Source organism: Taudactylus pleione, unplaced genomic scaffold, assembly GCF_031769625.1.
Source record: "Taudactylus pleione unplaced genomic scaffold, aTauple2 ptg000555l, whole genome shotgun sequence".
In the NCBI taxonomy this organism is placed as follows: domain Eukaryota; kingdom Metazoa; phylum Chordata; class Amphibia; order Anura; family Myobatrachidae; genus Taudactylus; species Taudactylus pleione.
This window is the reverse complement of record NW_028284957.1, coordinates 154,805-169,316: the sequence shown is the minus strand read 5'-3', so window position 1 is coordinate 169,316 and position 14,512 is coordinate 154,805. Positions and strand designations below refer to the sequence as shown.

At 48.5% G+C, this 14,512-nt stretch overlaps 1 protein-coding gene across 1 annotated transcript in view; it reads left to right on the top strand.

Moving 5' to 3' along the window:
- The window catches only part of FBXO3 (F-box protein 3), a 35,809-nt gene extending 21,517 nt beyond the window's left edge, over window positions 1-14,292 (top strand). The window contains exons 10-11 of the mRNA XM_088452615.1: window positions 2,019-2,209; window positions 12,588-14,292. Of these exons, the coding sequence (XP_088308741.1) occupies window positions 2,019-2,209; window positions 12,588-12,710 (314 nt within the window). The 3' untranslated portion in view covers window positions 12,711-14,292. The remainder of the gene's footprint in view (window positions 1-2,018; window positions 2,210-12,587) is intronic.
- The last annotated feature ends 220 nt before the right edge of the window (window positions 14,293-14,512 follow it).

The window sequence follows — 14,512 nt, the reverse complement described above, 5'->3', positions numbered from 1 at the left end:
TTTATAATGGAACAGTTGTAGGTTTGTCTTGTTTTACACAAGTTTTAGTGTTCTAAAAAGCTGAAGTTCCCATGGCAGCATTTTGTAGTTGGTTCTACTGACTTTATCTTCATAACACCCCCTTTATACCGCCCCCTTTGCTTGCAAGCAGGAATTATAATGTGTCATATTGCATTTCGCCATCTTTCGAACACACGGCCCAGGGGCCCGTGGACCCTTGCAGGTGGCACGGCCCAGGGACCCGTGGACCCTTGCAGGTGGCACTGCCCAGGGGCCTGTGGACCCTTGCAGGCGGCATGGCACAGGGCCTACGGACCATCGCAGACAGCGCGGCCCAGGGGTCTGCGGAGCTGTGCAGGCTTTCTGAGTTGCATTTAGCATGGGCAGTGCCCAAACATGGGCTGTTCCTGCTGCTCAACATCACTGCCAAGTGATAGAACAAGTGTCCAGTTTTCTATATTGGTCACATACATTGGGGGTGACATTGGATGAGATCGGCACATTTGGCCCTTCATCCCTAGTGACTGGGCTGGCAGCAGGCATCTTTTGACTGCACTTATTAACGTACCCCAATAATCTAATCAATATCATTTGTTCTATTACACTGTACAACAAATTAATACTTTTAATTTGTTTTCTTTCTAAAAATAGTCATACATTACTAATTTGAGGTCAAGAAAAACTAAAATGATTTCAGAATGTTTTTACTAGCTCTATTTTTTGAGCTACACTACTTGCACTATACTGTATGTACATTAGTAATATAGTCATAGTGAAAAGCTATTTTAAAATAATCTGATATTTTCTTGATTGAATTAAAACAACTGTTATTTATTTTCTATCAATCACAAATAAGAACACAAAACGAAACAAACATACAGCATAGGAAACAAACATACAGCACAGGAAACAAATATACAGCATAGGAAAGTACTATGTAATATAGTGGCCTATACATGGGGGTGCTTTCTCTTTGCTTGTCGCTTGTACTCCTCCTCTGGGGCATCTCTTGTCACTGTCCAACAGTAGTGATCACCTACCCTGATATCTTTGTTCCATTGCTGAGATGTCTTGGTGGAATCGCTCCCTATGCTTGTCACTCAGTGCACCACAGTTATCTTGTGGGGGTAATCCCGTGAATCGCATATATATGAATAGGGGAGGGGACAAATAACTGATTCATGTAATTGGGTCATTAGGCCCCGCCCCCTCTGCACAGAACGCAGATTGCTGGTAAGATTCTCTCCATTCTGCCCACGTCACTAGGAATACCCCTACATCGTCATAAATGGGCTATATCTCGGAACTCAGAGCTAACTCAGAGTTTTAAATGTCATATTCATTCTTTGCATGCTGACATCAATTAGAAGTAACTATTTTCACATCGGAAACATTTTCATTGTTGTGCAGTGATATTATTGTGCTTCAATTTTGGGACATACTGTGATGATGATCCCGTGTTTGGTTTTACGCTCTTCTCTCTATGCTGACCTAATACCATACATCTGAATGATTCCACTGCACATCTAATAATGTGGGGGTCTATTTACTAAGCCTTGGATGGCGATAAAGTGAATGAAGATAAAGTACCAGCCAGTCAGCTCCTAACTGTCATGTCACAGGCTGGGTTTATAAAATGGCAGTTAGGAGCTGGTTGGTTGGCACTTTATCTCCAACCAAGGCTTTGTAAATAGACCCCATGGTTTTGATTGTTTCACTGTAACAAACTGTCAGACTCATGTATGTATGTATGTATGTATGTATGTATGTATGTCATTTTCACAATCACCTGTATCTGGGGAGCCTTGCTATATTGTCTATTTATCCCTACACACTGGCTATCTTTTGCCACCTAAGCAGTATATTTACTAAAGTGAATATAATATCTAGAATCTGATTGGTTGCTACCGGCAACAGCTCCATTTCTAAAAACTCTCTCACTTTAGTAATATACCCCTCAAACTTGGATGATTCTGTGTCGGCACAGCGTCCCACTCAGGGCTCTCTTTATGTTGTAGGAGATTTCCCGGAGCTGAGAGCAGGCCGCACATATGAGTATACAAGCTGCACCACCTTCTCCACAACGTCTGGGTACATGGAGGGGCATTACACTTTCCATCGGCTGGACAAGAACGGTCACGTCTTCGATGTCACCATCCCTCGTTTTCATATGAAATGTCCAACGTTTCAAGTATCCACCATCACCACAGTAAGTAACATGATGAATTTGCCGCCCGTTGAATGAGATTACTGCCTTCTCTCTATCAGTCCCTTGGACAACACAGACTTACTGGGTTAGGAGCCATCCGTTTAAAACTTTATACCCTCTTTTTCTACTTCAGGGTCCATAGGGTATCCACAGGATACCTTGGGTATAGGTGTGACGTCAGTCGCAGGGCACCAAAGAGTTAAGCTTTCAGCCTCCCAGGATGCACTAGGTCCCCCTCCTATACTCCGCCCCCGGGCCAAGGCACCTCAGTTTAGTTTGGTGCCCGGCCGGAGTCGGGTGCACCTGTTGGAGTGGGGGCTAGAAGAGCCCCTGAAGCTTATTCTTCATGCAGCTGTGGCTGCACAACTGGATGTACAGCATGGACAGTCAGTCCTGACGTCCATGCTGTCTTCCCTACACCCCGCCGGTACCAGAACGCCGGTACTGATCCGGGGATGCTGGTGGGCGTCTGGGGTCACAGCTAGCGGTGACCCCAGATGCTCCGGACCATGGCCGGATTCAAGGGGGACAGAGGTAAGCAGCGGGGTCCCGCGGTGGGTCCCCGCTGATCACATGGTCCTAAGTCCCCAGGCAGGGGGCTCCCTGGGGACTGGCTGCAGCGTGGAGCCAGGCGACCAACCTGCGCTTCCACTACCCCCGGGGACAGCGGACCGCAGCAGAGCGGTAGCGCTGCGGCGTCCCAGGGGTTAAATGCATGCCAGGGGAGCGCGCCTTCCCTGTCTCACAGCCGGCGCCTCCCCCGCTGCACACAGCCCTCTCTGCATGCTGCCGACTGATCCTGTGGCAGCGCTCCTCCCCCAGGCCAGCCTCCTCTCTGCTCCTCGGCGGCCATCTTCTCCAGAACGCATGGTGAACGCTGCTGGAAGCGCTGGAAGGAAGCATCGTGGTCTGGGTCCCCCCGCATACCTCTCCTCCGCTGTGGCTCAGGTCTGTGTATGCAGCGCTGTGTCCTACCAGGCCCTGTGTCTGTGTAGTTGAGTGATCAGCGCTGTTAGTGCAGGAATTGTTATTTCTCTGCATTGTATGTGACTGTGCTAGCGCTGCTGCCTGTAATCTTTTCTTCATCTAAACTGTCAGCTTTATTACTGTCCCTGTTCTTTCTGCTAAAGCCCTTGCGGTGCGGTGCTGCAGGGTGGTCTCTCGCCTATTTAATACTTAATTGGTGAGAGAGGTCACATACGTGGTGCCATCATGTCTGAAAGTGATTTTCCACTCCGGCTACAGTGTACCACGTGCAAAGTACCGTTAGCGGAGGGAGAGGGTAGCGCGGAGGGCCTTTGCCGGCAGTGTTTGTCCATGGCGCGGCCTATTACGGTTACAGCACCGGTACAGGAGCCGCCCTGGGCTTGTTTCGCTCAGGCGTTAACAGCTTTAGTGGGCCAGTTAGCTCCGCAGCCCGCGTTTACTCCGATGGGTTTGTCCCAGCAGTCTGTGGTGTCGTCACCCATGCAGGGGTTCCCACGACAATTGGTGGTACCCCACAGTCTCCCTATTTCCCCGCTCCCGGGTTCTCAGGAGCCAGCGTGGGTTAACTCCCTGACGAGTTCTGTACAGCACTTGTCGGATGTGTTGCAAGGGGAGTCTGTGATGCGGTCTCATAAAAGGCCGGTGGCGTCTCTGTCTGCTCCTTATGAGGATGACGAAGGGACGTCTGATGATGGGGAGATTCTAGATCCTTACGATCAGGAACCTCTCCATACTAAGGACGCTGATGCTAAGTCCAAAGTATATATTCCTGGACTTATTCGGGCGGTCCGCACAGCCTTGGTGATTGAGGACGAAGTTCCCCCAGCGGCTAAATCTAAGTATGCCTTTTTCAAAGATGTGAAGGGCGATGCCACAGTCTTTCCTCTTTCGGGTCAGTTGGTGGACCATTTAGAGGAGGCGTGGAAACAACCTGGCAAAAGATACCAGCCGCAGAGACGCCTGGCGGTGGCTTATCCGTTCGCGGATAATTATTTTGCGAAGTGGGAATCCCCTCCACAGGTGGATTCTCACGTGACCCGTCTTGTCCGTAGTGCCACATTGCCGATGCCATCCATGTCCTCCCTTAAGGATGCTACGGACCGCAAGGTAGAAATCTGCCTGAAGTCCGCTTATTCCCTTGCAGGGGGGGCAGCACGGCCGGCTATGGCCATTTGCTGGGTTGCCAGAGCGATGGAGCGCTGGGCGGATTCATTAGAGGCTTCTTTTGAATCCGACTGTCCGGCCGATCAGGCGGAGTTGATTGGCAATCTCCGTGATTCGGCCACCTACATCAACGAGGCGGCTCTAGACATTAGTACTCTGGTGTCTAGAATTTCTTCAGCAGCGGTAGCTGCTCGTCGCACCTTGTGGCTGCGATCCAGGAAGGCGGACGCAGATTCCAAGAAAGGTCTGGAAGCGTTACCGTTTACCGGAGAAGTTCTCTTCGGTCCGGATCTGGATAAGATTGTGGCCACGCTGGCGGCAGCCAAATCTGCCTGTCTCCCGTCGGCCGCTGCTCCTTCTGGTTCGGGACCATCGTCCTTTCGGTCATCTAGGGCCCAGGGCAGGCCCAAACCACAGTCGTTTCCTCGACAGGCTGGCCCTAAGAAATCGGTCAAGCCCCGGAAGCAGGCATGGAGTACCAGACGTCCGGCCCCCAAGCCAGATGACAAGCCTGCGGCCTGACGGTCCGGGCCTCCCTTTGGGGGATCCCAGGGTGGGAGGCCGCCTGCTACAGTTCGCCCAGTGTTGGTCGACCACTACGACAGACACTTGGGTTCTGGAGGTGGTTTCTCACGGATACGCCCTCTCCTTCCGGCACAGACCCCCGGCTCGCTTCTTCACCACGGGTCTCCCATCGGACCGGAACAAGGCTACGGAGCTGCGGAAGGTATTGCACACTATGCTCCAGGCTGGAGTTATAGTGGCGGTTCCATTCTCCCAGAGGGGCCAGGGTTTCTATTCAAATCTATTTTTGGTACAGAAACCCAATGGGTCATATCGTCCGATTCTCAACCTCAAAGCACTCAACAAGTCTTTGCGGGTCCAGAAGTTTCGGATGGAGACCCTACGGTCCATCATTCTGGCGCTGGAACCTGGGGACTACTTGGTGTCATTGGACATACAGGACGCTTACCTGCATGTCCCTATTCTTTGGCACCATCAACAGTTCCTCAGGTTCACAATCAGCAGCGACCACTTCCAGTTTCGGGCGTTACCTTTTGGCCTGGCAACAGCGCCACGTGTTTTCACCAAGGTGATGGCGGTCATGGCGGCTTCTCTGCGGCTGCAGGGAGTCCGCATGTTGCCGTATTTGGACGACCTGTTATTGGTGGCAGGATCTCCAGAGCTCCTGTTACGCCACTTGGACCTGACCATTGCACTGCTGCAACGGCACGGCTGGCTAATCAACTGGCAGAAGTCCACTCTAATCCCGTCTCGGAGGATTCTGCATCTTGGAGCCTTATTGGACTCGGGACAGCAAAGGATCTTCGTGACGGAGGACAAGATCTCTGCTTTACAGTCAAGGGTGCGCAGTTGTCTGCACAGCCGCCGGGTGTCCTTACACTCGGCGATGAGGTTACTGGGCTCCATGGTGTCGGTGTTCGACATGGTGGAATACGCCCAGTTTCACTCCAGACCTCTGCAGCACCTGATCCTGTCCAAGTGGAACGGGCTGACTCAGTCTCTGAAGTCCCAGACGATTGTGCTCACCCAGGAGGTTCGCCTGTCCCTTACGTGGTGGTTACAGACGACCCACCTCAACAAGGGACGTCCGTTCTGGGTTCCAAATTGGGTCCTGTTGACAACGGACGCCAGTCTTCGGGGCTGGGGAGCAGTTTCGGGTCCACACTTGTTCCAGGGCAGGTGGACGCCGACAGAAGCGGAGCTTCCAATAAATATCTTGGAACTCCGTGCGGTCTTCAATGCTCTCCAGCAGGCACAGCGGTTTCTCCAGGGTCACCCGGTGCAGGTCCAGTCGGACAACGCTACCACCGTGGCCTACATAAACAGGCAAGGAGGAACTCGCAGTCGGGCGGCTCTCGTAGAGGTCTCTCGGATCCTGGTTTGGGCGGAGCGCAATCTTCCGGCCATATCAGCGGTCTTCATCCCGGGAGTGCTCAATTGGGAGGCGGACTTTCTAAGTCGCCAGGACGTTCATCCGGGGGAATGGTCCCTGCACCCGGACGTTTTTCAACTACTGGTGGACAGGTGGGGTCTTCCAGAAATCGACCTCATGGCGTCCCGGCACAACAACAAGTTGCCGGTGTACGGGTCTCGCACAAGAGACGAAGGGGCGTCTCTGGTGGATGCTCTGTCCGTCCGGTGGACGTTCCGGTTCGCATACCTGTTCCCTCCGGTCTCCCTTCTTCCACGGGTAATCCGGAAATTCAAACAGGAAGGAGGGACGCTCCTGTTGATAGCTCCCGCGTGGCCCAGACGGCACTGGTTCTCAGACCTTCAGGGTCTGTCCGTGGACATTCCTCTGCGGTTGCCGCTACGACCGGACCTTCTGTCTCAGGGTCCTTGCCTTCACCCGGACCTGACTCGGCTGTCTTTGACGGCGTGGCTGTTGAGACGGCCATGCTGAGGTCCCGGGGGTTTTCCAGCTCTGTGGTGCGTACCATGTTGCGAGCTCGGAAACCGTCTTCCGCGAGGATATACCATCGCGTGTGGCATACGTTCTTCCAGTGGTGTCGACCGAGAGGTTATGCACCGCGGGAGTTTCGTCTGTCTCGGATTCTCGCCTTCCTGCAAGCGGGACTAGATCATGGGCTTCGCCTTGCTTCTTTGAAGGTACAGGTTTCGGCCCTATCTGTCTGGTTTCACCGTAGGATTGCTACAATCCCGGATGTGCGCACCTTTATGCAGGGCGTTCTCCGCATTCAGCCGCCCTTTGTTCCACCTGTGGCGCCTTGGGATTTGGCTGTGGTCCTGAGGGCTCTCCAAGGACCGCCGTTTGAACCACTGGGCTCAGTGGATCTTAAATGGCTAACAGCTAAGACTGTTTTCCTTCTGGCCATTGCTTCGGCCAGACGTGTTTCTGAGTTAGGGGCTCTTTCTTGTAGACCCCCTTTCTTGGTTTTTTATGGGAACAGGGCAGTGCTCCGCACTCGGCCCGAGTTTCTTCCCAAAGTTGTTTCCCAGTTTCATATTAACGAGGAAATAGTTGTTCCGGCCTTTAACTCACCGGGTCTTTCCGTGGGTGAGGCCTCTTTGGATGTTGTGCGGGCCTTAAGGACTTATGTTGACCGCACTTCTTCGTTTAGGAAGTCGGACGCTTTGTTTGTCCTCTTTGGCTTCCGTAAAAAGGGTTGGCCTGCTTCAAAGCAAACTTTGGCAGCCTGGATCCGTATGGCTATTTCTGAAGCTTATCTTCATGAAGGCCTACCGGTCCCTCCTTCTCTGAAGGCTCATTCCACTAGGTCTGTGGGTCCTTCGTGGGCAGCTCGTCGTGGTGCCTCGGCAGTTCAGATCTGCAAGGCTGCTACGTGGTCTTCTGTCCATACCTTCGTGAGGTATTACAGGTTTGACACCTTCGCCTCTCAGGATGCTTCCTTCGGGCGGCGGATTCTCCTTTCTGCACAGGAGCGTCCCCACCCTTAAAGGATACTGCTTTGGGACATCCCCAAGGTATCCTGTGGATACCCTATGGACCCTGAAGTAGAAAATATGAGATATGGTAAGAACTTACCCTTGTTATCTCTATTTCTACGAAGTCCATAGGGTTCCACAGGACTCCCGCCCTGTCGCACCTGTGCTGCAGATGGGCTTTGCTCTGGTCACCGGTTTTCCGTCTCCCTCTGGTGAGAATGTGATTCTTGTATGTGTCCAGATCTTTGTTCTCTCTCTTCCTTCTCCTCCTCCGGCCTATGGCTTGGTAACTAACTGAGGTGCCTTGGCCCGGGGGCGGGGTATAGGAGGGGGACCTAATGCATCCTGGGAGGCTGAAAGCTTAACTCTTTGGTGCCCTGCGACTGACGTCACACCTATACCCAAGGTATCCTGTGGAACCCTATGGACTTCGTAGAAATAGAGATAACAAGGGTAAGTTCTTACCATATCTCATATTATTTAACCCCCCGCTGGGCAAGGCATCCCTTATTCTAGCCTAATGCAAAGGAGGGTCTAGGCCAGGGTTCATGAATATTGAGTATTTATGCTGGAAGGGCCAGATTTTGGAATGGGCCACAAGTGCCAAGACAGAAGTCAAAAAAGCTTCTAGAAGGTCAGGCTTGGGGATTCATGCAGGTCGTCTGTAAGTTGCAAGGTACCCATGGGTCTGTAAAGATCATCCTTCAAAGCTGCTTATAGACCATGTCCAGGTAACTACATGGTCGTCCATATATTAACTTAAAATACTTGAGATACAGTATTTAAGGGTAGCATAAAAAGGACACTTTTAAATGGCGTCCAATCTCCACATCCATGGTTTGCAGATAAACACCTACAGACCGAAGCATTTTGAGCGTGAAGTCCTGACGCTGATGCAGCCAGTTCCAAGCGACCATTTTACACTATTACTATTAAGAAAGTTTATTACTAATCACTCTTCTAAAGCACACAATACAAAATCCAGGTGGATTCAGTATGAAAATTCATTCACGTTTTGTAAATTTATCTAAACTTTTTTTTTTTTTCTTTTCCAATATATTTACAAGTAATTGTTAGTAATCGGTCCGTAACCTCAAACGCTGTATGATTAACGCACCTTCCGGCTTCATACAGTGACTAAACACAGACGCCCTTGCTGGAACTTCATGGTTCCTCCATCTTCTGCTCTTATGGGTCCATGTCTCTTAGGGATGAGCGAGAGATGGTGGTGGTTATCCAAAGTCTCCCATTGTAGAGGTGACGTTCGCCTTCAGGGAAATGTATAGGATAGAGAAGGCAAGCAGTGAGGCCGTACTAAATGTTGAGGTCTGCTAACAGGCTTGCTTGCTCCATCACAGAACCTATAGCAGAAATATTTTATATAGATCCCCCTAATGATTTTATTTGATAAAAAGAAATGAAGTCTAGTAAGTCTTTTATTCTAATCTGCTTCCTTATTCATGGCGTATAGCACTTGTGTGATAGCTATGTGTATATAACTGTTCTCTGCCGTAAGAACAATTGCCTGGAGCTGTTTATTCTGGCGGCTGTAACTGTGCCCAGCTGTGCCTTGTTGTGATGATAACCTTCAGCCTGAACAGCCTGCGTTCTTAACGGCTCTGTGTACTTACCGTACATAGAATCCTTGTGCTCTGATATTGGTTCCGCTCCGACCCCTCGAGCCATGCAAAGTACCTGCCAAAGGCAAATTTCGAGAAAAATGTGGGAACATGGTTTCTCCGTACTTGCAGATGTGTAGTGCCAAGTGCTAGATCTTCATCTGACCCAGCAGATGAAGACCCAGAGGTCCGCAGGAGGGTCCCATCGCTGACCCAGGTTGCAGAAAAATAGCAACGATTTGAAAATCCTTTTTTGGATGAGATGTTGGTGACATGAGTTACAGGGCCGGATTTACCATTAGGCTTACCTAGGCGTCCGCCTAGGGCCCGAAGAGTCCCAAGGGACCCGCAACAACCGCGATGGGGCCCCATGAAATCCGGCACTGGAGAGAACCTGCTGCACTGGTTGAACTGCTGCTACAGTAGACACACAGGCAATATATCAGCAGCAGCAGCATGGCTCCATTACCTGCTCCTCACCTCAATCAGCTCCTCCCCCGTGATGTGTGCACTGCAGTCACAGCAAATGCAGCCAGGCTCCTCCATTCCCCTTCCCCTGCAATGTAGCCAGCCCCCCTACCAACACCGTGTGCTGCTTATCTAACAAGCGCTGCTGTAGCCAGCAGCCAACCCCCCCCCCCCCAGTCACAGCGATAGCAGCAGCCGCCCCCACCCCCCACAGAGCAGCCCACCACAGTATAACAAGCTCCGTCCCCAGCAGCATGTGCATCTAGGCAGCCCCGTCCAACCAAACTCCCCCGCAGCTATGGCCAGTGCCCCCCCCCCCCCCCCCCCCTCTGTAGTCACAGTGGTAACAGCTGCAAAACCACCCTGACAAGACCCCCCCCCCCCGGCAGTGTAGCCAGCAGCATGTGCAAATCTAGGCAGCCCCCCTCCCAGTCACAGTGCAGCCCTAAGTGTCTCTGGGGCAAGATACACAAATCATATTGCTGTGTGCATATATTATATATACTGTATACACACACACACACACACATATATATATATATATTTTTATTAAGATGTGTGTATATAATATATTGTGTGTGCTTGCTCCGGCGAAACCTATTGTAATATATGCACAGGATTGTTTAAGGTAGGGGGGCCCCAAACCGATATCTTGCCTAGGGCCCTGTGAGTTCTAAATCCGGCTCTGCATGAATACAACAAGGAAACTGAGAATCCGACCATTTGGCCTATGCAGCCCATTGCTCACTTCTAGAAGGCTGTACAGATGTGTAGTGACGAGTGCTAGATCTCACCCATAAGGTTGTAGAATAGTAACATAGTCTTCATTCTAGCACCCTGCAGCTGTCACAACTTGTGCAGCTCCTCCTATCCTGCCTGGGGTGTCGCTCTCTGCTCTGGTGCTTCTAGCACACTCAGCTGATGCAACAAACTTCTGATATACAGGCCAGAGTGTGCTAGAAGCACCAGAGCAGAGAGCGACACCCCAGACAGGATAGGAGGAACTGCTCGGGTTGTGACAGGTGCAGGGTACTGGAATGAAGACTAGTAACTATTTGTAAATGCTCTGTTAGATGGGATGTTGGTGAGGGACACAGCGGAGATCGCTGTTCATACCGTTGCATACTAAAACGTTCAGCGATGGGCCATCCTGCAGACCTTCGGGCCTTCATCTGCTGCCCCCAGCTCATTCCGGCCTTATTGCCAGATTTGTTTGCTGTAGCTTGTAACACGTATTGCCTGCTGATAGGTTATTACAGAGACGTCTCTCTTTTTTTGATTCAACGTATCGCTTTAACATAAGACTAAGAGTAATGCTGCCCATCCACTAGCAGATTAAACCTAGCGATTCAGCGATAACGATCGTCGTTATCGCTCAATCGCTTGGAAATCACCCGCAAATTGGCCAGTTTAAAGTAAAAAACGACCAGCGATGAGCGTGTACGCTGGTGGTTTTCGGCATCGAGTGTCGTCATGTTTTGCCCGTCAATTCGTCGCCGCTTTTGACAGCCCTGTAACCTTCAAAAAATTACATTACTCTAATGCTGCCCATCCACTATAGATTTGTCCCTGAAAGATCAAAAGATCTTCACAAATCGTTCATCGATTCCCGATGATCATTATCGTTCATGTGCATGAACGATTTAACAACGATTGCTCAAAACGATCATCCACCAATGATTTTCAAGGCAGTTGTTAATAAAAGTGGGCTGAAATATTTATTTTAAATCTTTGTTTAAAACCGTGACCGATGCATGAACGATTGCACGATAACGATGCCTGATTACGATGAATTGACGGGCAAAACATGACGACACTCGATGCCGAAAACCACCAGCGTGCACGCTCATCGCTGGTCATTTTTTACTTTAAACTGGCCAATTTGCGGGTGATTTCCAAGCGATTGAGCGATAACGACGATCGTTATCGCTGAATCTCTAGGTTTAATCTGCTAGTGGATGGGCAGCATTACTCTTAGTCTTATGTTAAAGCGATACGTTGAATCAAAAAAAGAGAGACGTCTCTGTAATAACCTATCAGCAGGCAATACGTGTTACAAGCTACAGCAAACAAATCTGGCAATAAGGCCGGAATGAGCTGGGGGCAGCAGATGAAGGCCCGGAGGTCCGCAGGATGGCCCATCGCTGAACTAGATAAGCAATGCACATCAGGTGGATGTATAATACATTATATGTGTTCCACATTATAAATGTATCTTGTATCTGATGTGTGTTAGTTACAACCAGATAAAACTGGAACGTGATTCCGACATTCTCTGATGAGCTATAACCATCCCCTAAGGCTTAAGAGCTTTCTACCTGCAGCGCAATTGTTAAACCAGGTCTCTACCTTTTTTAAGATCTATGCCCAATGTAACTTTTTACTAAATGCATTTTATTTTTTTCCTGGTTACCGTCTGTTCATTTTACCTCGATCATTGTATAACCGGTCAGCGTTTATATTTGTGCCCAGCGCTACTGATCTCTTTTCACTGCATTTACTTTTATCCAGGGAGGAGCTACACATTGCTTCGCTGCCACACGGCATTAAACCACGTTACGAGACGTGGCTCAAAAGCACATAACGTGGATAAAACCATAAAACTGGTTGAAAATCCCTTGTTGATCTGTGTTTGAGTTACCCCAGGCAGGACATGAAATGGGAATAAGGTCACTAAATTGGTCACCTAAATTGTTCTCTCTGTGCAGGAAGAGAGTTGCAACGATTGCTTTCTGCATGACGACGACTCTACAGACACGGATGACTATGAGGAGAGGAGGAGAGTCCTGGATATGCCCAACCCTGCTGTCCGCTGTCCCCGCTACACCTGAGGGGCCCATTCCTTATCTGGCAGCTTCCGAAGACCAGACGAGCTCTCTTATGCTGCGTGCAGGATATGTTTTGGGTGTAGGGGGGGAGTGGTGTTTTTGTTGCTTTTTGCTTCACAGCATTTGGGAAGTGGACAGTTTTTTATTTAATTTTTTTTGTTTATATACATGGCGTTTTTCTATGCTGTGATCTAACTGCTTTGCATATGAGCTCATCACTTTATATATGGCAACCTGTAATTAGGATAAATCTGTATAAAGAGAGGGGTGGTCTGCGGGGGGAGGGAGATCCCATGTATTTGTTTTAACTATATACTACAAGCAAAAGGGATTGGTATTTGGGAATATTCACATGAAAGAGATTAACTTTCTGGACATTTTGTACCCTGGAGAATTTCCTTGTCAAGCAAATCACTCGTGTGTAAAACGCGTGGCTCTAACATCACTCGTGTGTAAAACGCGTGGCTCTAACATCACTCGTGTGTAAAATGCGTGGCTCTAACATTTACTGTCAGATGAAAAAAAAAAGTTTCTAATCCACACGTAAAGAGGATATGATGTAATTTTGCAAATAAAATTTTTTTTGAACTGTCAGTCACATGCCTCAAACACCCGCCAGACTAATCATATGATCAATATCTAATGTGCTGACTTTGCTGCCAACGCTCTGTATAAGAACAGGGTCCAGAATGGGTTTCATGTGACACATTCATATTTGGTTTTTTTTTTTGGGGGGGGGCGAGTTTAAACAATACCCTAAAGCTATTCACCTACACAGAGAGACATTTTGCTGACTAAGCCAATGTTTATAGGAAACCTTGTCATTAAGAACTGGTGACATTGGTGAAGATGCAGCCTATCCGGATGCTGAAAACCTTACTCCTCCGTGATGTCACCGGAACCATTATCTCTGTACATGCAGACTATCGATTTGCTAGCAACCAGACACAATAGGAAACGGGGGGGAGACATCACCGTGGTAACAAGAGGCCAGACTGCAATGTGAGAGCCCCTTTTACAGAATCTGTCTGGTCCCATCAGTGGTAAATGTCCTGATCCTATATCAGGTCAGATCCACGAAACTTTTATACAAATCAGACCTTTTGCTTTTTTTTTTTTTTGCGTTTTGAATTCTCTTTTCTTACATAATTTATATAGTATAAATTTTATGACCATATTGATAGTTTTCTTAAACCCACATCGCTGCTTATTTCTATTTAAGGATAGAACTGCCGCTTGGAGTTTAATATGATGCTGTCTCATATGTTTGTTTGTTTTTTTTATATAATTTCTTTTCCTTTTTTTTTTTTTTTTTTTAATACTTTGAACTGAAATTCAATGGATTAAATATTGTTTGTGCTCACTCCGTTTATTTTTACTTTATCAATATCAGAGTTTTTCCGGATGTGAAGTACAATATTTAGATTTGATTTGCTTTTGGGGTATCTATAAATCAGGGCTACCTAAATAATGGACAGGGAGCGAAAAGTAGGCCACCATTTTGTTTAAAATTGCATAACCCTGATGCCCCTTTATTTACAAAACAATTGTGTTCTTCCAACTAATAAACGAACGACTTATAATATTTTAGCATTTTTATTTATGTACATGATTGCTAATAGTTTTAATAAAAATGCTTACGAGATGTTCACCTAAGTACTTTTTATTTTATTTTTATTTTCTTAAATATTACTCCCAAGTTCATTCCGTCTTATCTGGTCACGCTCTTCCTGAAGCCTGTATTCCCGGAGAGTAGATCTAGGAAACAAAAACTGTTCTGGGTTTTTTAAGTTAATCTATATATG